We start from the raw sequence: 26,938 nt of genomic DNA, 5'->3' as shown, positions 1-26,938 counted from the left end.
TCCCTGCAGTTTTCTGAAGTCAGCAGCTTCGGTTGTATTCTTAGAGGGCCTCCTGAGTCAAAAAAGGTTAATAACCAGTCATTTAGTGTAGTTTTCCCCCATTATGCCAATGGAGAAACCAAGGCTTAGGGAGGGAAAGGACTCACTCACTGAAGTCTCATAGTGAGCGGGGCTGAGCTGGGCCAGAACCAGGCCCCTTCCCACCAGCCCAAGAATCTTTTCCTGTCCATGTCAGAGAATCACAGACCTGCGTGGTTTGGGGTCTAGGTAGAGTGGTGGGAACCCTCCAGCTCCTGGTGGAGTGTGGAATGGCCTTTTCTCTGGTGCCTGAGCCTTTGGCACTCCTTGCTGGGGTGACCTGGACGGGGTGGGGGCTGCGGGCAGCCATATCCCTCAAGGAGACACTTAGTGCCATAGTGAAAACCCATCATGCTTCCCGACTTGTTCTCAGTCTCGCTGCGATAGGATCCCTGCTGGAACTCGCAGGTGTGCTGAGCTCCCTGCTCTCCTGCTGGGATACACTGTGCACCTGCCTTCTGGGTGCAGAAGTGTAAGAGTCTCAGCAATTTTTACAGAAAAATTAGAGAAGCCAGACCAGCTTAAGTCCAGCATGCGTCCACTTGTGAAAAAACCAAGCAGGTGTGTTGGGAGGTGGCACGTACGTATATTCTTGTGTGATTGAATTCCGCCTCGTGATGGGGTCACAAGAAGGTGGTTAATAGTAATTGCCTCTGGGAAGGAAGAAGGAGAACCTCGGGCAGGAGGTCTTCCTGTTTCCAGTTGTCTACCCCATAGAATTTGTGGTATATATATTTTTTTCACCAATCACAAGTATAATTTTTTAATTTAAGAAATTAATTTTTACCAAAGCAGTATGGGGAAGCAAAGAGAACGAAAGGGAAATCAGCTGGAATCCCGAACCAAAGAATCACTGTGGCGCCTGACTTTCCAGATTGTGCGCGTGCATGCGTGTGAGTGCTACGGGTGTACGTGGAGCGTCCCAATGAAGTATACACGTCATATTTTTAACAGTAGAATGGGAAGACATTATTACCCAAGATCTGTTTGGATTTCTCAAAGTCACAGATCTTCCTCTTGGGTTAGTAACTCTGAGAAGGATTTACGTCTCGTTGGGATACTTGTGTGGGTCTTTGTTGTTGGACAGTCTGCTCTCTGTGCTTGGTACATTGGGAACATATTCTCGGTCATTAAATACCCTCTTCCCGTGGTCCTGTGATGACCCAGGCTCAGGGCGCGCTCAGTCCCAAGAAGCTAGCTCTGGGCTCAGGCTTCTCCCCAAGATATGCTTCTCCGTGTCCCCCCGCAGAGCTCACCCCCAGCTCCGCTCCTGTCTCTGCTTTATCCTGCAGCTGCAGAAACTCCTCCTCGCCACGTCCCACCCGTCCTCAAGCTCCGATACCCAGAAGGAAGGGGCCACCTGGCGCCAGGCAGGCCTCAGGTCCAAGAGTCAGCGGCCTTGTGTTAAGGTATTTCTGCCCCCAAATCTCCCGAGGCCCCCAGGTGGGCTTTGAGGGGTATAACCTTCAGCTCTATATCAGGGGGTGTCAAGTTCAGTCGACTTGGGGTTTTCCTCCTTGTGCCTCACACAGCCCTTGTAGCTGGTGTGCTGGGCACTTTCCAGTTCGGGGTTCTAGAAAAAGCCCCGGACTTTCTCATACACCTCAATGTTTCAGGCGCCGTGTTAGACATTGGGTTAGAGCGGGGACAGGGAAGGTGTGGCCTGCTTTCAGCAGGCTGATTCTAACGGGTGATACACAGAAACATGAGATCCTTGCAGGTTGTGAGACCACAAGAAGGTGTTTGCGTTTCTTCTGGGGGAAGCCCTTTGAGAGTCAAAAGCTCTGTCGCAAACACCAAGGAGTGAAGCAGATCCCTCTTCCTCCTTGGATTCCATCTTCCAAGACTTTCAAAGAGCGATTTCATAGGTGATCTCCTAGCATTCCTGTTGCTCAAAGCCTACACTCCGTTCCTTCCCCTCTGGTCCCTGGACACTCCTGCAGGGGGCTCTTGAACACAATCCCATGCCCTCGGGCAGAATCAGGATTTTTTTTTTTTAACGGCTTTATGGAGGTGTCACTTAAATATCATAAGAGGTACCTATTTTTAAAGTATAATTTGATGATTTTCAGTAAATCTGCAGAGTTACGCAGCCATGACCACAGTTCAAAGTTGGTGGATTGATTGATTTTTTTGAGAGAGGGAGAGAGAGAATGTCAAGCAGGCTCCACGCTGTCAGCACAGAGTCCGATGTGGGGCTCGAACTCATAAACCATGAGATCAAGACCTGAGCTGAAACCAAGAGTCGGACACTTAACCGACGGAGCCGCCCAGGCGCCCCATCCGTGACCACAGCTCAGTTTTAGAACATTCCCATTATCCCAGAGAGATCTCCGGCACCCTCATTTACAGTGAATCCCTGTTCTCAGGCCCAGGTGCCATTACCGAAGGGTATAGCTCAGGGGAGCGGGTGGTCAGAGGAGGGCTTTGTCAGTGAACCCACGAGGGCGAAATCTATGGATGGGAGGCCTGTTAGGAAGCTGGTCGCTCCTTTGTTCCTTATCACCTGAGCATTGCCAGGTGCCACGCGGGGCCTGGCCAGTGGCTGCAGGAGGGGGGCAGAGTGGAGGGGGGCAGTGCGGGCCTCCCTCTTCACTCTGGCCTCTCTCTGTCTCTAGATGGACGGCACCCAAGACAAGAAGGTCCCCACGGTGCAGTCTCAGAGCCGGAGTTGTACGGAACTGCATAGGCACCTCACTTCGGTGCCGTCCTGCCCCCAGACTAAAGCCCGCTCCCCAGACAGGGGCTTGCAGCCGCCACCCGCTCTGAGCCCCCAGCTCCCAGCCAAGGAGGAGGAGGAACCCGGTGAGGACTGCCCGAGCCCCCAGCCGGCTCCAGCCTTGCCCCAGGACTCCCCGGCACCGGGCAGGGCGCGTCCCGGCACCCAGGTTTCCCGGGAAGACATGCACGCCGTGGTGCAGCTCATTCGCTACATGCACACCTACTGCCTCCCCCAGAGGAAGCTGCCCCCACAGGCCCCAGAGCCAGCCCCCCAGCCCTGCAGCAGCCCCTCCAAGCAGGTCAAGCCCCAGCCTCGGTCCCAGCACCCTTCCAAAGCCTCCTGGGCTGAGTTCTCCATCCTGAGGGAACTTCTGGCTCAAGATGTCCTCTGTGACGTCAGCAAACCCTACCGCCTGGCCACGCCTGTCTATGCCTCCCTCACGCCCCGGCCAAGGCCCAGGCCCCCCAGAGACAGCCAGGCGTCCCCTGGCCACCCATCCCCCGTGGAGGAGGTGAGGATCACAGCTTCTCCCAGGAGCACGGGGCCCAGACCCAGCCTGCGCCCGCTGCGGCTGGAGGTGAAAGGACGCGCCGGCCGGTCGGCCAGGCTGCAGCAGCAGCAGGAGGAAGAGGACGAGGAAGAGGACGAGGACGAGGAGGAGGAGGAAGAAAAAGAGGAGGAAGAGGAGGAGGAGGAATGGGGCCGGAAAAGGCCGGGCAGAGGCCTGCCGTGGACCAAGCTGGGGAGGAAGCCGGAGAGTTCCGTGTGCCCCGTGCGGCGTTCCAGGAGACTGAACCCGGAGCTGGGCCCCTGGCTGACATTCTCCGATGAGTCTCTGGTCCCTGCAGAGCCCCAAGGAGCTCTGTCCTCACTGCACCTGGCTCCCGAGGCCTACGACATGGAGGGGGCGCTGGGCAGCCCCACGGATGAGGACAGTGGTCAAGACCAGCAGCTCCCACGGGGACCCCAGATCCCGGCTCTGGAGAGCCCCTGTGAGAGTGGGTGTGGGGACACGGATGAGGACCCCAGCTGCCCACGGCTCCCTTCCAGAGGTAGTCGGAGTCGGTGGTCTGTAAGAGAGGGGGCAGGGATGGGGTGTGGCATACCCCACTGCGCTGGGAGCCAGGAGCCCTGTGTTGGGCAAGTCCCTTCCCCTCTCCGGCTGTCGACTTCCCTTTCTGTGCAATGGGCTAGTTGGGCGGATCTTCAGAAATCACCCACACATCTCTGAGTTTTTTCATCACGCATGGGCCAGGCACCACTTAATGAACACGGAGCGAGATGCCTGCCCTCATGGGGCTTTTGTTTCAGTGGGGCAGACAGGCAATCACAAAGTAAATAAAAAAGGAAGATAATTACAAATGGTGCTAAGTGCTCTAAAGAAGACGTCCTGGGTGATGGTGTGGCGAAAGGAGTGAGTCTATAAATCTAGCTCCATAATGACGTTGAATTTTATTTTATTTTTTTTAAGCGTATTTATTTATTTTTGAGAGAGAGAGAGAGAGACAGAGTCGGGGGGGGGGGAGGGCAGAGAGAGAGGGACACACAGAATCCGAAGCAGGCTCCAGGCTTTGTGCTGTCAGTGCAGAGCCCAACGCGGGGCTCGAACCCACAAACCGTGAGATCATGACCTCAGCCGAAGTCGGACGCTCAACCGGCTGAGCCACCCAGGCGCCCCTAATGACGTTGAATTTTAAATGGTAACAATGGTAGAGCTGGTAATAACAGGTATCTATTGTGTATTTGCTGTGCCAGGCACTGGTCTAAGACTTGACACGGCTGATCCCCAGTGACTCCTCACAGGGGGCCTGTGTGGCAGGTACTGTCATAATCTCCATTGCACACACAGAAACTGAGGCACAGAGATTGAGCCGTCCATTCAGCCCTCGAGTCCTACATCCATCTGTGGACCAGCCCTGAGCCCCTGGCCTTCCCTGGGGCTCCCCACCCTGCTGTACTATACTGTGTGGCCAGAAGGGGTCGCTCTCGTACCTACCTGCTCTTTCCCAAACCTTGAGTAGTCGGCCAGGTGTTAATGTTGCTGAGACCCTGCGAATGACGGTGACTTTGAGTTGCTCCTGCCCTTCCCTAAAAATGACAGAGGATTTTGGGTCACATGCTTGAAGGGAGCTCTGCCTGGTACCAGTGGAAGTTCGGGGTCTCCTCCAGAGGGAAACATCTGGTAGTGATGACGTGTTGGGGAATCTTATTTTCTTCTTTTTCGTCTTCTTTTCAGACTCTCCCAGGTGCCTCATGCTGGCCTTGTCACAAAGGTAGATTTTTGGAAATCAGTGGTTGATTATTCCGTGAGTCTGTGTCCTGTTGGGTGTGTGTATGGCGGTGGCGGTTGGGTGGTTCATCAGCCTGTGAGCCTGCCCCTGCCCCCCATTCCCCTGCCCTCATTGCTGTGTGGAGCCCTTGGTAGCCGGGCTCCCTTAGAAGGGAGGTCTCTGCAGGCCCAGGAACGTAAGGAATTAAGGGTTCGGTTCAGGCCATTTCATAAGCTGTCCTCTTCAGAACCAGGGAAGGAATTACTTCCTTCACGGGGGAAAGGTGATAATGCTCCGTGGCCTTGGGCAAGTCTCCTCCTCACTCGGGGTCTCAGGTCTGTAAATAAGGAGGGTGCTGATGCTTGTCCTGTCCCCACCCTCCAGCAGATTACCCCTGTGTGTCCTCCAAGAGCGATAGGCTGCTTTGAACCCCTCTAAGCCAGGATGGGGGTCTCCCAGAAAACTCCCCAGCACCTACCTCTGTGGGCAGTAGGGCCGGGCTCTGTCATGGTGTCCCCTTGCCCTCCTTGCGTGCTGGGAGAAGTGGAGCCTTCTGCTGACTGGCCTCTTTCCTTTCTGTCCTCCCCGCCCCCACCAGTGACCCTCCTTTTGGCAAGAAGAGCTTTGAGCAGACCTTGACGGTGGAGCTCTGTGGCACGGCAGGTGAGCCAGGGGCTCAGCTGGTAGGGTGCCCTCGGGGGAGCTGGTATGACTTCCGGCAACGAGCCTCCCACCCTGAACAGCCCCTTGGGCAGTTGTGGGGGGTGCCCCACCGAGCCCTCCCTGCCACCGCTGCTCGGGCTGCACAGGGTCTTGGGATACCTAATGAGGGTGCTATAAGGGGGAGAGTCAGCCGGTCAGCTGCAGCAAGCCGCACATGAGCTAAGGGAGAGACACACGTCTTCCCCCGAAGGAGCCCGCAGTGTTATGTGGGAGACAGGCTCCCACCATGACGGGTGCTGTTGCAGACGCGTTGGTTCAGAGTATGTACGGGAGCGCCGGAGCATGGAGGAAGGGGCGAGGTGGGGCAGGGCGGGAGTGTGGCCTGGGAAGATCTGCAAGGCATCCAGAGCAGGGGGCTTGTGAGCCGGGCTCGCAGGATAGGCAGAGGCTGGAGAGAGGAGGCAGCGAGAAGTAGATCCCTGGCAGCAGAATCTGCAGGAGCAAAAGGCACCCAGGGTGAAAGCCTTAGGTGCTCCTGAGGAGAGGAGCGCCTGGCATCACCACATCGCGGAAGTGGAGGAGGGGCCGGAAGGAGCAATCACAGAAGGCCGAGAGGGATGCCAGGCTGAGAGTTTGAGCTTGATCCTGCAGGCTTCAGGAGCCCCAGACGGGAAGAGATCTCGGGCATTTAGCAAGTTCCCTCTGCACTGGGGAGGATGGAGGCCAAGGTTAGATGCAGGAGCACTAATGGCACCATGGGGATCCAATCCAGGTGGGAGGTTTGACCTGCGGTGCCTGCCTTTAAGCTCCCTGGGGAGACATCAAAACAGTAGGGAGAGCTGGTCAAATGATTGGATGGAGAGCAGGAGGAGATATCTCGAATGACCGGGAGGCTTTGGCTACCATTGCTGGGCTACAGAGGGATGGCAAGTGGATTTTATCACATGCCAGCTCAAGAACTAACCGTGGGCTGCGTGAGTCCCAGGCCACGTTCAGGCTCAGCCACCAGTGCGGTGTTCGATTAGTGATGCCTGCCATTCATTGGGTTGGGAATGTGGTGGTACGCACACTGCTTATCTGCCATCCCAAACCGGACCCTCTGTCCCTTGGAGGAGTGACCCGTTCCCACCTCACACGGTTCTCCTCTTGCTTGGCTAGGACTCACCCCGCCCACCACACCTCCGTACAAGCCCACAGAGGAGGACCCCTTCAAGCCAGACATCAAACACAGCCCAGGCAAAGACAGAGCTCCCAGCCTTCCCAGCTTGGAGGGCCTCCAGCTCGAGGCCGCCGCGGGGGCTGCCCACAAGCTGCCAAAGAAGCACCCAGAGCGGAGCGAGCTCCTGTCCCACCTGCGACATGCCACAGCCCAGCCAGCCTCCCAGACTGGTCAGAAGCGCCCCTTCTCCTGTTCCTTCGGAGACCACGATTACTGCCAGGTGCTGAAGCCAGAAGGCGCCCTGCAGAGGAAGGTGCTGAGGTCCTGGGAGCCGTCTGGGGTCCACCTTGAGGACTGGCCTCAGCAAGGGGCCCTCCAGGCCGAGGTGCAGGCCTCCAACAGGGAGGAAGACAGAAGCCGTGATGCCAGCGCCCCCGCCAAGGACAGTGTGCTACTGCGAGACCACGAGATCCGCGCCAGCCTCACCAAGCACTTTGGGCTCCTGGAGAGCGCCCTGGAGGACGAAGACCTGGCCTCCTGTAAGAGTCCTGAATACGACACTGTCTTTGAGGACAGCAGCAGCAGCAGTGGTGAGAGCAGCTTCCTCCTTGAGGAGGAGGAGGAGGAGGAGGAGGAGGAGGACGATGAAGAAGAGGACTCGGGGGTCAGCCCCCCTTGCTCTGACCACTGCCCCTACCAGAGCCCCCCCAGCAAGGCCGGCCGGCAGGTTTGTTCCCGCAGCCGTTCTAGTTCCTGTTCTTCCTCCTGCCGCTCCCGGTCACCAGCCGTCCGAAGGACCTTCAGGTATGGATGGGTGGCCTCAAGAGGGACAGCGGGCAGCCGACAACCCCAGTTCCCAGGGTGCCAAGGGAGGGAGGAGCCCTGAAACTGGGGCTGAGTCTCCGTGTGGCCTGTGTCCTGGTCAGAGGCCCCGGAGGTGGTCTCCCTGGGAGAGTTGTGGGGCAAGTCCTGGAGGCAGGCAAAGCCTGCCGTGTGGCAGTCAAGAGTGACCCAAATCTCTTGGCCCCAGGAGAGGAAGAATACCCACTTCCTGGCTGCTTGTGGCTTTATGTCTAAATGAACTTGTCCCTTATTCATCCATTTCCTGCTTTGGACCCAATTTAATGTCTATGTGACCTTTGCATGTCAAAGGCAGATTAGCAGAACTCTAATCTTCGTTCTAAAAATAAGACCCGGATTTAAAGCAGCAGTAAGGTTATTCCCATCTCTTGGTCCTGCTGAGCTGTGCCAGGACTTCCAGCCAGTCAGCTGATCCCCCGGGAGCCGCTCTACCTTCGCACGGGGATGATGCATCATGAGCCTGTTTGCTCAGACCGTCTTGGCTCAGTGAACTGGTCTGAAAGAAGGAGCTGGTCCAAAAGTCAGTGGGGAGCTGGGCGGAAAGAATGGAAGTTTGGCGCATTTTGGTGGAGGCAGGTTGCTTCTCTCCCTGATCACAGCAGGACCTGACCTGACCTGGGGAGGCCTAAGCGGGGTCAGGGCATGTCCCAAATCCTCTGCCTGCCATGCACCCGAGTGACCACTAGATGGTGCACTTGGGTCTAGAGCCATGCAGCAGCCACCTGGAGGGCTTGTTACCTTGCAGCTGCGTGGACCCCACCCGCCCGGTGTCTCAATCTGTACATGGGGGCGGGGGGGGGGGGGTATCCGCAGTTCTAACTAGCTCCCGGGTGATGATGTCACCAGAGTGCCATACTCTGAGAACTAGAATTCAGGTAATAGAAAAGTATCTTCTCGTAGAAAAACTCTGCTTTGTAGTTATGTATCTACGCCAGTAGCTCTTAACCGCCTGAAAATCTGATTAAAGCAAACACTTTTCTTCCCTTTAAAATGTATGTAGACCTGTAACTGGGCATTCAGTTTGAGGGGGGTTGTAGACTCCCCTGACACTAATGTTAAGAAGCCCTGAACTACCTGTTAATCAAAATGAGTTTCCCTAGCGATTTCTCTAAAAGCCCTTCTCTGTAATAAGCCAGGGTGATTGGTCAGACCTCTCTCTGGCTCCATTCTCCTTCTCCCAAGGGTCACGGGGACTTAAGTGACTAGGCGTCCACATTAGGCAGCTTCCTCTGCAACATTGAGTAGCTCAGAAGCTACGAAAGGTTCTCTTGTTTTTGAAGCACATCCTCCGAGGCTGGAGCTGGGGCTTCCTGGCCTCCTTTCCCTCCTGACCGGCTCAGGGGTGTCAGGGCAGGGCCTGTATTCATGAACTTGCCTGCAAAGAGCTGCGAGCCTCTCTAGAAACTCCCATGGATTTGCCTTTTCCTCTTCTTGCTTTTGGGCCAAGTTCAGGGCTGGCTTTTTGTGCTCACTGGAGAAAATTAATTGGTTGACTCGGTTTTTGCTCAGCTGGCAGAGCTTGGTGCCTGGCAAGCCTGGTAAAGGAGTCATCAGCCTTCTCCGGGCTCACATTTAAAAAAAAAATTTTTTTTTAACATCTGTTTATTTTTGAGAGACAGAGAAACAGAGCACATGTGGGGAGGGGCAGAGAGAGAAGGAGACAGAATCCAAAGCAGGCCCCAGGCTCTGAGCTGTCAGCATAGAGCCCAATGCGGGGCTCAAACTCACAAACCATGAGATCATGACCTGAGCTGAAGTCGGACGTTCCACCAGCTGAGCCACCCAGGCACCACCCCCCCCCAGGCTCACATTTCTTAAACCTGTGCTTCCGACCCCAGCTCTGAGCTGGTGTCACAACACAAACCCCACAGTACCTTTCGGTCACTCTCAACAGTTCAGGTGGGGGAACTGTCAGTGTGTTACCAATGGATGATGACACTGCGATTTGTTGCACTTTAAAGTTTGCAAGTCATACCCCCTTCTATTACCCTGTTTAGCTTCGCAGATGCTCTTGGAGGGCGCATCTGCTTCTTACCCCCATTTCATAGATGAGGAAGCTGAGGCTCAAAGAGGTTCGATAGAAAACCATAGCAAGTAATTATTGAGCAGGTCTTGAGCCGAGCATTTTCTGATTTGATCCTCACAAATGGCCAAGATGGCAGTACGGTCAGTTCTCCCTGTTTACAGTTGAAGAACTCAGGCTAAGGGGAGGTGAGTAACTAGCCCAAGGTCGCCCAGCAGGAGGTGGCAGAGCCGGGATGCGGGATGCGAACGAACGCAGGCTGTCTGACCGGAGAGCCTGTGTTCTTATCCTGCGTGCTGTATTTCCCAAGGACGCAGACAGTATGTGCAGAGCCCGGACTCCCCCCTGCCTCCCATGCTGTGCTCCTTCCAGTCCAGCAGCCCGGCTCTCTGGGGGAGGAGGCGGTGTGCAGACAGGCGGGAAGACGCAGGCGTGTGGCACCCAGGGGTCTCCCCGGGCGGCGCATGCGGGCTGCTGAGCCTGATAGCCAGACTGGACGTGGGGGCTGTGAGGGCCGGGTTGCCTCGTGCCTGGGCTCCAGCCACTAGACAGCAGTGGGTCCAGGATCAGCAGACCTCCTTCTGGCTCTGGCTTCCCCACGTTCCATCCTTAGGCAAACCCATATTGAACCTGAGCCTCAGGGTTTTCATCTGGAAAATGGGGACATGTAAGACCTCAAAGGTTGTTTTCCCCCCATCAGGCCCCAGACAGTGATGAAGTGAGAGGGCCTTTCCACCCTTAATGGCATAAAAAGGCGAGGTTCAGACGGGTTGGGATTTCGCGACACGGTGATTCCCAGTGATCTCGTCCTAGAGGCTGGCCAGAGGCGCCGGTCACATTGTACAGAGCCATGCCCAGCCCCATGCCACTGCTGGGGACGGGGGACGGGGCGCGGGGGGGGGGCGTGCTGGGCTCCTTCTGCCTTCATGAGCAAGTTCTAAAGAAGCATGCCTCGCTTCCGGGAGCAACTCCACCCGCCCACCCTGCCGTGGTCCCTCCTGTGAGTGAGTGCCTCTGGTTTGCTTGTTCACCGACAGATGTGAGAGCAGAGGACCGTGTTCAGACGGAACGCCAAGTGTCCGGCATGCCAGGAAGCGGCGGGAAAAGGCCATTGTAAGTGATCTGGGGCCCCGGAGCCCGGAGTGAATGGGGAAGAGCAGGGGCATCAGGACGTGCAGGGGCTTCATAGACCCGAAGCTCTTTGAGGCCAGCTGTGGCCTGCAGAAGATAGTCACGTTTCTCTCACTTCAAGAGGCACCAGGGTCACCAAAGGGCATCAGAGGTGGCATCGTGCAAAGTGCAGCCGAGGGACTGGCAGTGAGGCATGTAGTGGGTGGTGATTTTAGGGCTGAACGTCAGAGGCTTAGCAGGGCCGAGAGGGCAGGCTGCGGTTGGGGGCGGGGGGGAGCAGAGCAGGGCCAGCCAGGCCACAAACCAGCCCTGGTACCACCCTCTGTGTGACCTTGGGCAGGTCTCCCAGCTTCCCTGAGCCTCAGTTTACTCATCCATACACAAAGGAGTTGGGCCTTGTCCTTCCTAAGCGTCCCCCAGCTTGATCTGGTCTGAGGGACCAGGAGAAGCCTGCTTCTTGCTTCCTACTGACCCCCCTGATCTTCCCCCAGAGTTAGTTTATGGGCCCAGGCTGTGCCTGGTGAACCCACTGCAAAGCACCTAGAGAAAATTCATCAGGAATCTGCAGCGGGGAGCCGGAGCCACCCCCTCCATGTCACTAGAAAGAAGGGAAGAGAAAGTAAGACAGATGCTCAGAAAGACAAACAGGCTTGCACTTGATTGCTTTCCTGCATAACTGGCACTTCCGGGCAGAAGCAGGGAGGACACATGAGGTGTGTGTACCCCAGAGGTACCCAGCTGCCTGCGGGCAGGTACTTACAACCGCAGGCCGTGCCTGGAGCATCACCTTGGATTCCACGTGTGACCATTCAGCAGTGGGGCCGTGCCTGGCACGAACAAGACCGACAAGGTCCTCATTCCCGTGGTTGGGGCAGAAGGGAGAGAAAGGCACCAGACTCGTAAGCAAGGAACGAACACTGTAATCAGAGATTGGGAGAGGCGCGGTGGAATTAATCACGTGAGGCTAAACGCTCTGAAACAAACAGTCGTGTTTTGACTAGTGGGGAGGATGTGTTTACATGGCAGTCGAGGAAGGACATCTGCGAGGAGCTAGACCCTGACAGATGAAAGGAGCCACCACGTAGTTTCAGGAGAACCATGGGGCAGAGGCAGGAAAGAACTTCCCAGAGTAAGGAGCTGCAAGGAGGCTGGGGGAGGGGATTCCTACACTGAGCAGAACCCGGTCCCCATGGTTGACAGCGGAGGCCTGCTGTGGCCCCTGCGCCTTGCTTTCCTCCCTGCCAGCTGGGAGGTGAGAGTGGGGTGGTTCCAGATGGCTTTAACCTGTTGCCCGGAGAAAGCCTGTCCAAACCAGAACCTATCACTTTCACCCACGAGAGCACAGGTTTCCAGGACGCAGCCGGAGTTTCTCCAGCGGGTCAGAGCAGCGATGGCATTCACTGGATCCAGTCACAGATTGGAGGGGAGGGGAGGGCACATTCCATCCTGGGTTGCTCCCCACCCCTCCTTCTGCTGGGCTCTTCTAGGGGCCCGCAGCGTGGCACCCGGCTCACCTGAAGTGACCCCTTAGTCACAGTATGCACTGCCCTGGCAAGACTGAGGATAGCGGTGACCCCAAGACCTGTGTCCTGGTCCCACTGCCTTCCTCCCAGCTCACTGTGACCCCCACAACGACCTGGTTTCCCGTGCCTGCCCATTCCCATCCTCGGCAGTTTGCCTTTCTTTCTTTCTTCTTTTTTTTTTTTTTTTTAATGTTTCTTTATTTTTGAGAGAGAGACAGAGTGCAAGTGGGGGAGGGGCAGAGAGAGAGAGAGAGAGAGAGAGAGAGAGGGCTCAGGCTCCACCCTGTCAGCACAGAGCCCAGCATGGGGCTCAAACCCCAGACCCTCGAGTTCACCACCTGAGCCAAAGTTGGACGCTTAACCGACTGAGCCATCTAGATGCCCCGGCAGCTTGCCTTCCTATCCCCTCCCCACTACCCAGAAAAAATCCCAGACTCCAAACACAAATATGAGTAAGCAGTTATGAGTAAGCAGTTAGATTAATGATGATAAACCCCCCCCCCCCGCCTCTGTCCATTCTCTTCTCATTTCCTTCAAGTGAGCATTTGCTCCCTTTAAAGCCACTTCCCCGTCCGACACTTAGCAGCCCCCTCCTCCAACAAGGCAGCTCTTCCGGAGAGGGGTCGTCATTGTCCTCTCTCTGATTCCGGCCCCAGTTAGTGTTACCCACTCAGCCGGACATCGTGGGCTGAGGCCTAGGACTCCGTGGAAGCCCCCCATCAAGCGGGTCCCAGGAAGCCAGAAAATGACTGGGTTTCTGTGTGTTTCCCTCCTTGAGCAGGGTGAAGGCCGTGTGGTATATGTTCGCAATCTCTCCAGTGACATGAGCTCCCGAGAGCTGAAGAGGCGCTTCGAAGTGTTCGGTGAGATTGTGGAGTGCCAGGTGCTGACGAGAAACAACAGGTGAGTCCGGTCAAGCTGTTGCAGGAGAGGGGAGTGGGGAAGGGCAGGGGTCCCCGTCCAGGGCCGGCCACACAGAAGATGCCGGAGAAGATCCGCAGGACAAATCTGATGAGATCCGCGGCCTGGACCTGGAGAGCCAGGTCCCACGGGAGGTCCAGTAACAACCGTGTGGCCCAATAATAAGCAGTAAACTCCCACTGATGGTTTGCTGACTGCCAGGCAAATCCTGTGCCTTCTCTTAAAAACGCTCTAACCTGCCTGTGACATATGCACTCATTCTTTCTATTGCTTTCCCTTCCCGGGCAGCTCAGACAGATTAACTGAGCAGCTAGTTAGTAGCAGAGTCAAATCTGCAGCTCTCATAGCTGCTTTAGGTCTCCACTCTGATATAGGGCAGCAAACAGCCCCCGGGGCTTAAAGGGACACTTACACAGGAACCACACTGCCCTGCAAGGACCCGTGCCACTCATGCCCCTCTGTTCCTCCAGAGCAGCCAGTTCAGACCCTTTATTCTGCTGGGAATCTTTGTTTCTCCTCACTCACCTGGGGAAGCAGCGTTCATCTGTCAGGGAACCCGCATGCAGGAAGCATAGGTTGCACGTAAACGCACGACCTAGATGTCAAAACTTTGTCAGTTTTTTTTTTTTAATTTTTTTTCAACGTTTATTTATTTTGGGGACAGAGAGAGACAGAGCATGAACGGGGGAGGGGCAGAGAGAGAGGGAGACACAGAATCGGAAGCAGGCTCCAGGCTCCGAGCCATCAGCCCAGAGCCCGACGCGGGGCTCGAACCCACGGACCGCGAGATCGTGACCTGGCTGAAGTCGGACGCTTAACCGACTGCGCCACCCAGGCGCCCCTGTCAGTTTTGAAATAACTCTAAAGTATCTCCCATCGTATTTGCCAACTGAGCTTTGAAGGTTTTTAAATTCAAATTTAATAATCGTTTTAAAAACTTCATTGAGAAACTTGTTTCTACATAGGGATCATTACACAGGTCACATCCATTAAGGTGGCTCCAGAAAATAACAAGTGTTGGCAAGGATGTGGAGAAATCGGAACCCGGTGCACTGTTGGTGGGAAGGTAAAATGGTGCGGCCACAATGGAAAATGGTATGGAGGTTCTTCAAAAAGTTAAATATAGAATTACCACCCGATCCAGCAATCCCACCCGTGCGTATATACTTAAGAGAACTGAAAACAAGAGATCTCAAAGAGATATTCTCATGCCCCTGTTTATAGGAGCATTATTCACAATAACCAAGAAGGGGGAACCACCCCCATGCCCATTGGCTCATAAATGGGGAAACAACATGTAGTACATGCAAACAAAGGAATATTATTCAGCTTTAGAAAGGAAGGAAATCTTGGGCGCCCGAGTGGCTCCATCAGTTAAGCGTCCAACTTCAGCTCAGGTCATGATCTCACACTCCGTGAGTTCGAGCCCCGTGTCGGGCTGTGTGCTGACAGCCGGAGGGAGCCTGGAGCCCCCTTTGGATTCTGTGTCTCCCTCTCTTTCTCTCTCTCTGTCTCAAAAATAAATATTTTAAACATTAAAAAAAAAAAAAAAGGGCAGTCCGTCGCATGCTGCAAGCACGGATGAACCTTGACAATCACGGATAACCTCATTAGGCTACGTGAAATAATCAGCCACGAGGGGACAAATGCTGTATGGGTTCCACTTCTGTGAGGTGTCGGCAGTAGTCAGCTTCCTGGGAACAGCAAGCAGAGAAGGTGGAGATCCGTTCACAGCAGCGTGAATACACTTAACACTACTGAATTGCACACTTAAAAACCATAAAAATGGTACTTTGTGGGTTCTGTGTTTCTACCACAACTTAAAAAGAGAAAGTCGTTACACAAATAGGATGGTTTTAAGTTCTGTGCAGTCTTCAGGACGTCAAACAAAGAGAACGTGCAAAAATGAAGCAAGCAGGCTTGGACGTTGAAAGAGGCAGAAGGGGTCCAACCTTGGCCTGGTTCAGAGAGGTGTCAGGAAATGTGAGCCAGCTGAGTACTTATTAGGCGCCTAGTGTCGGTAGGCCTGTCGCGAGCCGTAGCAGAAGTCCACATTGTCTCTGCCCTGAGGAGTGCACGCAGCAGAGGGACAGATCGGTCAGGATTCTTTTTCTTGCTGTTTGTGGAGCTGAGGAGCTGGGGAAAGGACCCACCTTAGGCCCCCCTTCGCCTCAGCACCCTTCTCAAGCAGGCTTCCCTCGGGTGGCAAAATGGCCGCCTCCACGTCTAAGCTTACGTACCTCCTACCAGGGGCAGCAGGAGTCTCCCTCACAGTTGGGGCCAAGAGCTGGGATGCACTCTTTGAGGCTCTGCTTTGGGCGACAGGCTCATCCTTGAATGCATCACCGTGGCCAGGGAGGGCCACCGTCGTGTGACATCCCCTGGTGCCCTGAGCCCGGCTGAACACGTGGCCCAGTTGCTGAGCAAGCAGAGAGGTGTTCACCATAAAGGATGATGTGTACAGAATGCCAGCTGTACTAGGGAAGGGGGAGGCTAAGTCAGCAGCAGCCAAGGTGCTGGTAGCTGAGGCTGGCTTTGAAGGAGGCAGGAGGGAAGGGTGGGGGCCTAGGTGCCACAGGTCCAAGAGAAGTACATCAGCTTTCATGGTGGGAGGCCTGAGTTTAAATGCCCTGCCTGCCATCGCCTTGGGGCAAATTCTGAACTCCGCAGAGCCTGTTTTCCTCATCCCTGAGCGGGGAGAAAATGCCAGTGGCCACTGGCAGGGTGGTCTGAAGAGTGAGGCGCCCGGCAGACGTTCTGGGAATCACCTGCTCTTACTGTTCTCACACAGTAGAGGTCAGCCTAGCGACTGCCCTCATCTGTATTGGGGCGGCCGGGGGGCAAGCGGCCATGGTTACTGAATCAGTGTGGCTTTCTGCTCTGCCTCTGGTAATGGGTGGTCTGAGGGTATGAATCAAGCTGGCCCAGTAACATGCTCCCCCTGACCTCTCCCCACAGAGGCGAGAAGTATGGCTTCATCACCTACCGGTGTTCTGAGCACGCTGCCCTGTCTCTGAGGAATGGCGCTGCCCTGCGGAAACGCAACGAGCCCTCCTTCCAGCTGAGCTACGGAGGGCTCCAGCACTTTTGCTGGCCCAGACACACTGACTATGGTAAGTACACAAGGCCCCGCCACCTTCCAGTGAGACCCAAGGCATGAGGGGCAGTGACCTCCTCTAATGAAACCCACACCCAAAGCCCCCTCTGGACCCAGTGCCCACACCAAAGCTCTAATGTGCCGATTGGGTAACTTTGCAGCCACTTCACCTGGAGGCCGCCATCTTGCTTTTCTTCTGGTCTCTGGTCCATCTTGTCCTCTCCCAAGACGGGTACCAGATTCAAGCCTCCTGTGGCCACTTGGAAGGTCTAGTCTTGTGTTCACAGCCAGCTGGTGGAACGATGGTTACTGTCTCTTTGACCTCACAGGGCCAGTGGCTGCACTGCCGCCTTGAGGGGCATTCCATGGTGACCCCAACAGGCAGCAGGCAGCCTTGTCCATTAATGGGCCACAATGAAATAATACTGTCACCGTGCTCCCACATTTGGAGAGGAGTTGGTGAAGAAGGACAAAGAAGTACAATTTAGGAGAGAATTATCTGTAGAGGAGAGTCTGACACGGGCTCCGTAGTACGGGGCTGAGTGTGAGTAAACCGAGGAGGATTCCAGGCCGGGCAGTGCTCCACCTGGCTGCACGGCCACCCGTGGGGACCTGCTTCCGTATCTCTACAATGAGGGCATCCTAGCTCTGGTGGCCACCTTCCGTGACCTCCGCAGCGGTTCACTAACCAGCAGGAAGCTCTTAGGGAAATAGATTAATGGGATATCGGAGCTAGGAAGGAGCTCTAGGGTGCTCTGGTTCAGGCCACCCCATTCTAGAAACAGGGCAGCCGAGGCCGGGAGACACTGACGACAGGGCAGAGGTGTCACGGTAGAATGGCAAAGGTGATTCTTGCTGTCTGGTGTTCTTGGAGGCCTGGGGCCACATGCACCCCATGGGGCTGACCCCAGTGGCAGATTTTCCGATCGCCTGGCCTTTCCGAGTGGCTCACTGCCTTCCCCTCTCCTTGACTCCTCCACCCCCTGCCCAGATTCCAATTCAGAAGAGACCCTTCCTGCATCCGTGAAAAACAAGTACGAAGCCATGGATTTTGACAGCTTACTGAAGGAGGCCCAGCAGAGCCTGCATTGATAACAGCCTTAACCTTCGAGGAATACCTCAATACCTCAGACAAGGCCCTTCCAATATGTTTACGTTTTCAAAGAAATTAAGTATATGAGAAGGCGAGAGAGCGAGCGCGTGAGAGAACACACGTGAGAGAGACACTTGAGACTGCTGTCCTTTTAAAAAAAAAAAAAAATCAATGTTTACATTGAACAAAGCTGCTTCTGTCTGTGAGTTTCCATGGTGTTGATGTCCCACTGCCACTTAGTGTCCTCGCTTCCGGCGGGTGGCCCCGGGGGTGCGCCTCCAAGTGCTGGGTCAGTCACCCATCTCCCCCTTCCTTCCCGACCGACTTCCCTCGTAGACGTGCAGCCGTGTCCACCATAACATTTCTTGTCCGTAGTATGTGATGATGAAATTGTTACTCGTGAATAGAATCAGGATTATAAACACATTTTTAATTGAAGAAAAAAAAAAAGTATATCCTTCAAATAACGTATTTATGGCTCAGATGTACTGTGCCTGGGATTATCGTATCGCTTCCTTGATTTTTTAACTATGCACTGTCGCGAGGTGTTTGCCACTGAGCTGCTCCGCTCCCTCTGCCAGAATGCTCGAGAGAGGCGCCGGGCGGCCGGGAGGCTGATCCCCAGGGAAGGGCGGCCTGCAGCCGTAACGAGGAGCAGAGGGGAGAGGTTTCTGGGACTTCTCTGCCGTGCTCTGCCCTCGGTGTCTCACTGAGCAAGGGTGGGTCCAGTTAGAGTCAGAACCCTCATCTGGTGCCAGCTCGTGCCCGGAGCTTGCGCCTGGCCTGGCGCCCTCGGATCCTGGCGGACCTCGTGAGGAAGGCAGGGGTGAGCTGCACGGTTCTTGTTTTCCCAGGTGAGGCGGGCAGTGCCCCAAGAGGTGAGATGACGGGCCCGAGGTCCCACGGCCAGTGGGAGGGCAGCGCGGTGCCCCAGCCCAGGCCTCCTGATTCCTGGTCCCATGCTCCTGCAGTAGTGGGGTAAAGATCTAAAGTCACAGGGACTGGTAGAGGTGAGTTGAGCGACATTGGGCCCCAGACTAGAAGTCTCCGGGCTCACTTTGAGGGTTAAGTCACCAACTGCCTTGCCAGGATTAGGCGGGTTTAGACCTGGACCTGCGTCTGGATCCAGAGGGCTCTGTGGACATGCCATGAGAGCTTCAGTGACACGCCTGGGATGGCACAGGCAGGGTGATCCAAAAGCAGCCGTCCTTGCTGGGGCCAGCCACCAACCCATCCCACTCCGACCGGCTTGTCTTTCCCTTTCCCTCACCTGGAAAGTCGCTTCGGTGGATGGGGCAGGGGTAACAGGAGGGCATGTGAGGACCGAGGGTGGATAAGACCATCTCCAAGGTCCTTTGCCATCCAGACCACATTCTGATTGGGCTTTACCGTAAACTTGATGTTCTTGAGTGATGTCAAGCCGTGTCCAGCTTGGATGTTGTGCAGGTGCCTTGGGAAAGCGTGGCCAGGCTGGGTGTGAGCTCATTGCTTCTGCCTCAGACAGAGTGGCTCCAGTTTAATCTCGTTCATATATCAGGGTCCCTTGGGAAGTTTCTGTCTTAAAAAGAAAAGTAAAGGAAAGAGAAAAAGTCCTGCTTGCTTTAACAGTGTTTGAAATTGACTCATGAAACTAAACAAGCTAATTTAATCTTTTGCTACTGCCAGGCTTTAGAACTTTGAGAACTGGTAGTTGATTTTTTTTTTTTTTTTTAAAGATTATCAAGTACCTTAGTAGGTATACTGGGAAAGTGAGCTTGTCCTGGGAGGTGAGAATACTCCCAGCCCACAGAGAAGACCGGAGGAAACAGGCTTTAGAAAGAATAGGGAATTTGAGCTCCTGGGGATCAAGTCACTTGACCGCTCTGGGCCCCCACATTCTCTTCTCTAAAATGGACTGAGGGGAAGTAGGCAAGTTGATCTCCAAGGTTCCTGCCGGCTCTGAGAGTCTTAGCTTCTGTGAAGGTGGGATCTAGCTCAGGATGGCAGATACATGTATGGCACATATACCACTACTCCCACCTCCTTGGCCAGTGGCAGACATAACTAATCGACCACAGCACTCATGTTCTTTGAGCTTGGTCATACTAACTATTAGAATCCTCAACACAGTGCTCTGGGCAGCCATTACTAACGGATCAGAGTTTAACCTGGTCTGATCTTCGAAAGGTTCCCATTATACAGAACCAAACGGTGGCTGGGTTTCACGTCGGCCCATCCCTATCGCGTCCTGATCCGTGAGAGAAAATCCCCCTAAGGCCATTCGTTGGCACAGGACTTGCAATAATACTGTGACACATGACCCCCACTTGAGTGGGGGGAGCGAATGGAATAGCGGACATGAAATGTTTGAGGGAGGCGGGGTTTGTGAGGATGAACCAAGAAAGGGACTATCCACAGCACAGACCTGAACATTGTAAATTCCTTTAATAGCTATTCACTGCCTAGCATACAGTAGGCACATAAATAAATGGTTATGGAATGCAATAGAATAGAATTTAAATCTGTCTGCTGCCCCCACTGCGTCCTGATTTGCACCAAGGAGTATGCTGAGGTTTTATCCTGTGGAAGCCAATAGGAAGGAACTCTAGATTCAGAGTCTGGAGAGCTGGGTTGAGGCCTGGCTCCACCAAGAACTTGCTTTGTGACCTTGCTAAGTCACAGAGTCCCTCCCCCACCCTTCTGCACCAGGAAGAGTTGGCCTGGAGGTTGCCTAAGCCGCTCCTACATACAAGACCAGTCTCTCTCTCCTGTCTTCTGGGTCAGCCGAGGCTGCCCTTCCCAGTCAGGTTAACACAGGACCCTTGAGGTTACTTAGATACTGGCCCTTGAGCAGAGTCGAGATCTGCGCACGGCGTTGGGAGGTAACGTGCCTAAAGTCAGGGCTGGCCGCTGGCGGGAGAGGATGTCTGCCGAGAGCATCCCGCAGGGTTTCTGCTTGCCATCCCGTCCACAAAAGGCTGCAAGTTCTTCTAAAATTGACCAACCCTGCAGATAACCTCTATCTGGACGACTCATTCGGTGCTGTGTATTATTAACCAAGGAGACTCCGGGGTTCCTCCAGGAAAACCAGGCAACCTTGGTCTCTTGCCCACCACATTAAGGAGTAACCCAGAGGGAGCAGCTGCTATTGGCAACCATCTCATCGTAGCTCTGTCCTCGTATTTGCTCTGGATGATGTTTACATGTGATTGCCATAAAAGCTTACTGTAGACCGTGTCGACAGCTGCCCACGCCGGGCAGGTTGTCCTGTCCGTCCCTGTGCTGTGCTGGTGTTTGCAAAAATGTCCGATCCAACCGCTAAGTGGAATTCTTCCATCTCCTTCCTCAGTCGGTACAAGGCTGAATCAGAATCCTCACGCTTGGGGGTTCTGGTGATCGAAGGAAAATGCATCAAAGAGGTAAAGAATATGAGTGGATGGAGTGCAGAGAAGGCCCCCACCCCCCGTAGCCCCTCACATCTTGCTCCCAAGCCAGGAAACTGGTCTAAGAGCACGAGTTAGGGGTCTGCATCCGCCGTGAGGTCTTGCAGTGCTGCGTGGTGACTGTGCTCAGGGGAGAGGCAGGGCTTCCGGGGCTCTGGGGGCAGGAGGAGGAAGGGAGGAGAGCTCTGAGCTGCAAACACTCGGCGCCCAAGTCCTGACGCAGGAAAAGGTGCACTAAGAGGTCTCTTGTTGCATAAAGCCTCTGCTTGTTGATGTGTTGAGAGCAGTGTCTTCTAGGCATGTGCAACATGCGTGCCGAGGCCACCGTGCAAGTGGCGGCTGGGGGCGGCAGGGAGGGTGTTGACACACGGTCCTTCTGCATGGACAGGTGAGACCCTCATCCCAAGCCTTGGGCTCAGTTGAAATCACAGCTGAGCCTGAAGCTTGAGAGATGGGCCGTCCCGGCTGTGAAGCGGAATCAGCCCTGGAGGATTGGTTGATCTGACTCACATCAAAACGGCAGTGTTTTTCTTAGCATTGAGATCTAGCAGCTACCCTCAGATCTAAGGGAAGAAATCGCGTGTGCGGTAGCAAATAAAGTGAACCTCATGGTTTTGTTGGCCAAAGAAGAGGGACCCCCTCACCCCTTCCCACCGGGGCGGAAGGAAAGCAGCTAGTGCTTATGTGCAATATGTTTAAGCCGGTCCCCAAGTCAAGTCCCCGGGGTGTTTGCCCGCGGGGCAGACAGGGCTCCGGGGCTGTTTGCTGAGTCCGGAGGTACAGGGTAAATGGAGGGAGAGCTCGGGAGCTGGGAAGCCCACGTGGCCCAAAACAGACGCTGGGTGTGGGGAGACCCCTGGGAGCCGGCTGCAGGACGTCCAGGAAGTAGGCAGAGGCTGACTTTGCATTGAACCAATAAAAGCACTTTGAGAAAACCACAACCCTTCAGCCTGGCTCCATGTTTCTACGCTGGCAAAGATGGGTCTCCTTTGGCTTGAGTGAGGTACTCTCCCAGGGATTGGGATGGGGTCGGGAGTGGGGCTGGTATGAGGGAGGAGAGAGATGGCCTTCCTAAATAGCAGCAGGAAAGGCCAGCCCTTTGCTGGCCCTTTTGTTGGAGGCCCTAGAGATGGGGAACGGTGAGTTTAGATTTTGGTACCTATTTTTATATATGTATAAAAAGTTGAAACAGCCCAGCTGACATCAAATGGGTTTACAGAGCAAGTCATTCAACTATAAGCCATCTCAGTGAGAAACCTGATGTTTCTTACTTGCTGTGTGATCCGGGGCCTCTGTTCCCTCATCTAACGGATGAGAATATTGGATGGAATGAGCACTCAAGTCCCTTTCGAACCCGCTAGGCCCAGGTTACCAGCCGGGAGCCTCAGGAACCCGTCACTCACCCGTGAACCGGGTCCCATCCTCTGGCCGCGCCCAGCTCGTGTTCAGGGTGCGAGTTCTCTGCCAGGTAACCAACCAGCAGCAGACTCGAACCCACATGGTCCTGGCCGAGTTACCTTGTATGAGGAGGCCAGCTCCCCAGGACAGATCTAAGCCATAGTTTCTCGTGGGGATGGTGAGAAGTTCAACCCCGACTTGGCTGGGTGGCGATGTCACATCTCCCATCGGCCTCGTTGTCATCGTCCCCGCGGAACAGCTTTTAATCCGAATGTTGTGACCGCTTGGCTGTTTCTCTCTTGCTCTCAGACAATACTAGCAATACACTTGTTTTTTCAAAAGAGCTTAACTTAGGCACTTTTCACACGTTTCCTTCAAATGATTGTAAAACATACGGGGCGACAGGAGGCATCGATCACACTGCATGTGTTTAGGGCAGCTTCTGCTTTTTGTTTCTCTAGTGATACAGCAGTGGTGGCTGAGGTTTTGAGACCTCGGGGGACGGATTTTCAGATATTCTGTTTCGTCAGAATGCCTTGCACATCTGGAAGCAGCAGGGCGGTCCGACTGCCCCACCCCGGGGGGCGCGGAAAATACGGTTTTGTAGGTGGTCAGTCCCCGGGCAGAGCAACGCCACGAAAGACGTGTTTATGTAGCTAGAACCCGCTCTGTGCTGCGTGTTTTGTCAAAGGAGCCTGCAAGGGAGCCTCAAAGAGCCTCTTCTTCCCCTTTGCCAGCCTTGCTTTATGGGTGACTTTTGAAGGGATTGGTCGGCTTCCACCTCAGCACTTTGCCTTATCGACGTCTGGTCGCCCTCTAGTGGCCAAAGACTGTACCCACCAGCTTCCCAGATGGAAGGCAAATAAATCCTTTCGGCCCCCTTGCTGTGCAGCACCAACTTTGGGAATTCTGTGTAATGGCCTGAGTGAACTGTCTATGTGTTTAGAGCCCAGTGTCACGCCAGTCAGAAGACTGCAGAAGCAACCGCTTAGCAGACTCTGGCACAGACCGAGAAGCACACTAGTTATCCTGTGGGCAAAGGAGACAGGAGTGGACCCTGTGTCCGGGTGCCCGGGAGGGGTTTGCTGTAACTGCAATACTGGCATCCCAGCTGCTGACCTTGTTAAGCGAACCTCTGCTGGGTGGCCCGCCCTGTACCCTCGGGATGAGCAAAGAGGTTGCGTGTGAGGAGACTGGGGGGGCGGGGCGGGGGGGGGGGAGGGGGCTGGCCATGGCCTTGGATACGGTCCACTGAATAGCCAAACAGGTTTTTTTGTTTGTTTGTTTGTGTTTGTGTTTTGTATTTCAAACTCTTGTCGAGTGTTTTTGTGTTAGGAATAAAAAGTCATAAACTCTCCCCAACTTTGTTTCTTGAGGGGTGTTCTGATTCCAATGGAAACAGGTTGGAAATCTCCAGGGGAGTGTGGTCACGGTGGTCAGCGGGACAGGGAGGTGGACCGCTTGGATTTCCGGATGGTTTCTGGAGGCCATGACCATCCAGAAGTCTGGCTTGGTGCCGTCCGCTCTGGAAATTCACACCCACCCCCTCGTGCCGCGGTATTAGCATTGGCTTTGAGCGTCGGCTTCCTCCAGAGGCAGCTGCTAATGTTGAAATCAACTCAAGATCCCTCTCCCCGACCCCAGGTTTCTAAAAGACTGTGTCTGTAGCTAGCCTTAATCGACTGGGCGAGGTGGTCCCTATGGTCCCTTCCAGCATTTCCAAATCTTGGACTCAAATCCTTTTCTCTTGGTGTGACCATGCAGCCTAGAGAATTCTGAGCAATAGGGAGCCAGGGCTTTCCCCGGCTCTGTGACAGGGTTAAACCAGGGAATGGCTAAACTTGTCAGGTTTGGGCATCCCCAGGGGTACTACCGTAGGGGGCATTATTTATTAGGAAGTTCAACAAGGTAACTACAGCCTGGGGTGCATGAGCGCAAGGCTGTGTGTGTGCGTATAGGTGTGTATTTGTGTGTGTGTGTGTGTGTGTGTGTGTGCGTGCCTGTCTGTCTGCACGTGTGCACGCCTGTGTGTGTGTGTGTATGTGTGGAATTACATTGATGCATTTCTTGAGAAAGGTGCAAGAATTTCACCTACACAGAGGGACACATCTGCTTTGTTATTTATAATAGAAAGCTAAATTTTAATTTTTTAAAGGACACTGCTAATGATTGAGAATCGAGTTTTTAGTTTTGCTATTTTTTTTAATTGGTAGAGGATTTTTATATATTTTTTCCATTTCGTTGGGTTGTGTCCTTATTTATATAAATACTTTATCTGTAAGAGGCAAGGAAGAAACCTTCTTTGCTTTTAATTATTGTGGTTGTCATGGTCCCTATTTTATTTCCGGTGTGATTTATCTGTCTCACCTTCTAAATGAGAAACTGTTTTCCTGTATTTGTACATTGTCAGATTCTATAGTTTCATAGATAATTTAACCAAATTGCTCTATGTATTATTCTTTCGTGAGTATAAAGTTCTATTTTAACGTCTGTAAATACTTCAGAACTGGCTTCTTTTCTCAGACTCCTACTATGGAGTTATTGTTTACATCACAAAAACTGTAGAATCTCTATGCTCATGTACTGTAAATAGTGAAGTGATCTGCTTATAAATAAACTGAACAAATACACTATGGAGATTAAAAAGAAAACACCACCCACAGCCCCCGTGAGATGTGTCTTTATTTGCGTGCTCGTTGAGGGAGACCCTGGCCACTAAATGGGAAACGGATTCTAGTTCCACGGTCGCTTTCTCAGAGAGGACCGGGGTCAGGTGTGCCCCTCAAGCCCCCCAAAACTCTCTGGGGTCACGTTTCCTTCCTTCACAGCACATCTCATGGCTCTTACAAACCATTCAGACTCAGTCTCCCACAACAGTCATTCCAGGACCAGCTTTTTGCCAGGACTTCTAGAACGCTCTCCCGCTTTCTGAACAAGGACCTCCTTGTCTGGCTGTATCAACTTTTCCACACAAGCTCACTAATGACACATGCTGAAGGAGATACTTTGACATTACGTTTTCAAGCAAAAACCCTCACCGACGGACGACAACAGTACGGTTTCTGGTTAAAAACAAAGTTTCTGGTCAGAGGATATGAAGAACAGACTCGAATTGTGTGCTTCATTTGGGTGAGTTTGAAATGTTTTCCTTTGCTCACTTCCAGCAAGGGCGGTGAAGAAACGGCGTCTTCTAAGACCCTCTGTCTTGGATGTCCTCCGTTTCATGCTTTCTCGGGGGTCGCTTTTATTTTGCCCTAAAACTGCTTTACCTTTATTTACTCTTTTTTAATAATTTTTTAACGTTTAGTTATTTTTGAGGGAGAGAGAGACAGCACGAGCGAGGGGACGGGCAGAGAGAGGGAGACACAGAATCCAAAGCAGGCTCCAGGCTCCGAGCTGTCAGCACAGAGCCCGACACGGGGCTCGAACCCACGAGCCGCGAGATCATGACCTGAGCCGAAGTCGGACGCTTAACCGACTGAGCCACCCAGGCGCCCCTTAACTTTATGTTTTAAGTGCAGTTTAAGTGCAAGATACCCGTGGATATTGATGTGCCCCCAAAGGGTTGAGACGTTGGTGAAGAAAATCACACGTACCCAAGACCAAGTACAATCAGCCATTCCATTCTATGTTATGTGCAAACTGGTTTCAAGTTGTTTGTTTCCTACATACACTCGCTCTCGTTTTGAGGTGATTTATTTTCTCCATCTGGAAACGGTTTGGATTTCTGCAGTCGGAAAGGAACACATCGCAATTATTTCCCATTCAGATGAACGGGGATGTTTCCCCTTAGCAGCAGGCTTCTGTGACTTGAGTTAGTCTTTAGAGAGGTTTTCCGTGTGCGTGATCGCTCAGAAGCTGTCGCCCCCTTGCTGGATGGTAAAATCCAGGAAAGCAGGCCTGCTTCTCTATTCATGGCAGGGTGCCCAGCCCTATTAGTCAGGAGTTTCTGAATGGACACGTGAGTGGATCCTATCCATGGCCTGATGACTGCACACACAGCTAGGGAGGCCCCCGAGCCACAGAGTCACGGAAATAATGCCCTCAAGGATGCATTCGATGGTGCCAGAAATAGCCCAGGAGATTTAGAGGCTCGAGACCTACATTTGAGACGCAACTCTGCCACATCTGTGTTGTGCAAACTTCGACAAGCCATCTCTTTGGCCCCTGGTTTCCCTGAGTATGAGGCAAGATGAATTGCCTAGGTGAACTCAGGTCCCTTATGTTTTAAAGGAGCTGATGGTCAGAAGCAGGATGGTGCAGGGAAAATGGGTCACAAGCCAGGAGGGTAGTGACAGCTGTCTGGCTTTGGGTCTTACCCTCCATCTCGTACCAGCTGGTCGTCTTTGGGCAGGTTTCTTAACCTCTCTGAGTATCCTCATCCTGTGATAAATGGGGCTAGCGATCGTCTCTACCCTGTAGCGTTGGGAGGATGAAATTGGACCGTGAACAGTACCCGGGACATCACAGGAGGCACTTAATTCAACATAAGGTGCAGTCCTTATATGTGGTTCCCTTGGTGCTAACCAGAGCCCTATGAGAGGTGTGGCGAGGACTGTGACCCTCAGTTGGCAGAC

General features: G+C 53.8%; 1 protein-coding gene across 3 annotated transcripts in view; it reads left to right on the top strand.

Annotated features, from left to right (window-relative positions):
* PPARGC1B (PPARG coactivator 1 beta) overlaps nucleotides 1–25,023 on the top strand; it is a 112,566-nt gene extending 87,543 nt beyond the window's left edge. For 2 of the 3 annotated variants that reach the window (XM_045036997.1, XM_045037005.1), the window contains exons 4-12: nucleotides 1,371–1,487; nucleotides 2,697–3,852; nucleotides 5,037–5,073; nucleotides 5,669–5,733; nucleotides 6,892–7,696; nucleotides 10,814–10,889; nucleotides 13,209–13,333; nucleotides 16,310–16,464; nucleotides 17,440–25,023. In XM_045036997.1, coding sequence (XP_044892932.1) covers nucleotides 1,371–1,487; nucleotides 2,697–3,852; nucleotides 5,037–5,073; nucleotides 5,669–5,733; nucleotides 6,892–7,696; nucleotides 10,814–10,889; nucleotides 13,209–13,333; nucleotides 16,310–16,464; nucleotides 17,440–17,540 — 2,637 coding nt within the window. In that variant the 3' untranslated portion in view covers nucleotides 17,541–25,023. The remainder of the gene's footprint in view (nucleotides 1–1,370; nucleotides 1,488–2,696; nucleotides 3,853–5,036; nucleotides 5,074–5,668; nucleotides 5,734–6,891; nucleotides 7,697–10,813; nucleotides 10,890–13,208; nucleotides 13,334–16,309; nucleotides 16,465–17,439) is intronic. The other variant, XM_011286128.4, reaches the window with a different exon arrangement.
* The last annotated feature ends 1,915 nt before the right edge of the window (nucleotides 25,024–26,938 follow it).

This window comes from Felis catus, chromosome A1, assembly GCF_018350175.1.
Source record: "Felis catus isolate Fca126 chromosome A1, F.catus_Fca126_mat1.0, whole genome shotgun sequence".
Classification (NCBI taxonomy): domain Eukaryota; kingdom Metazoa; phylum Chordata; class Mammalia; order Carnivora; family Felidae; genus Felis; species Felis catus.
The sequence above is the reverse complement of the archived record's forward strand: the minus strand, read 5'-3'. Positions and strand labels throughout refer to the sequence as shown.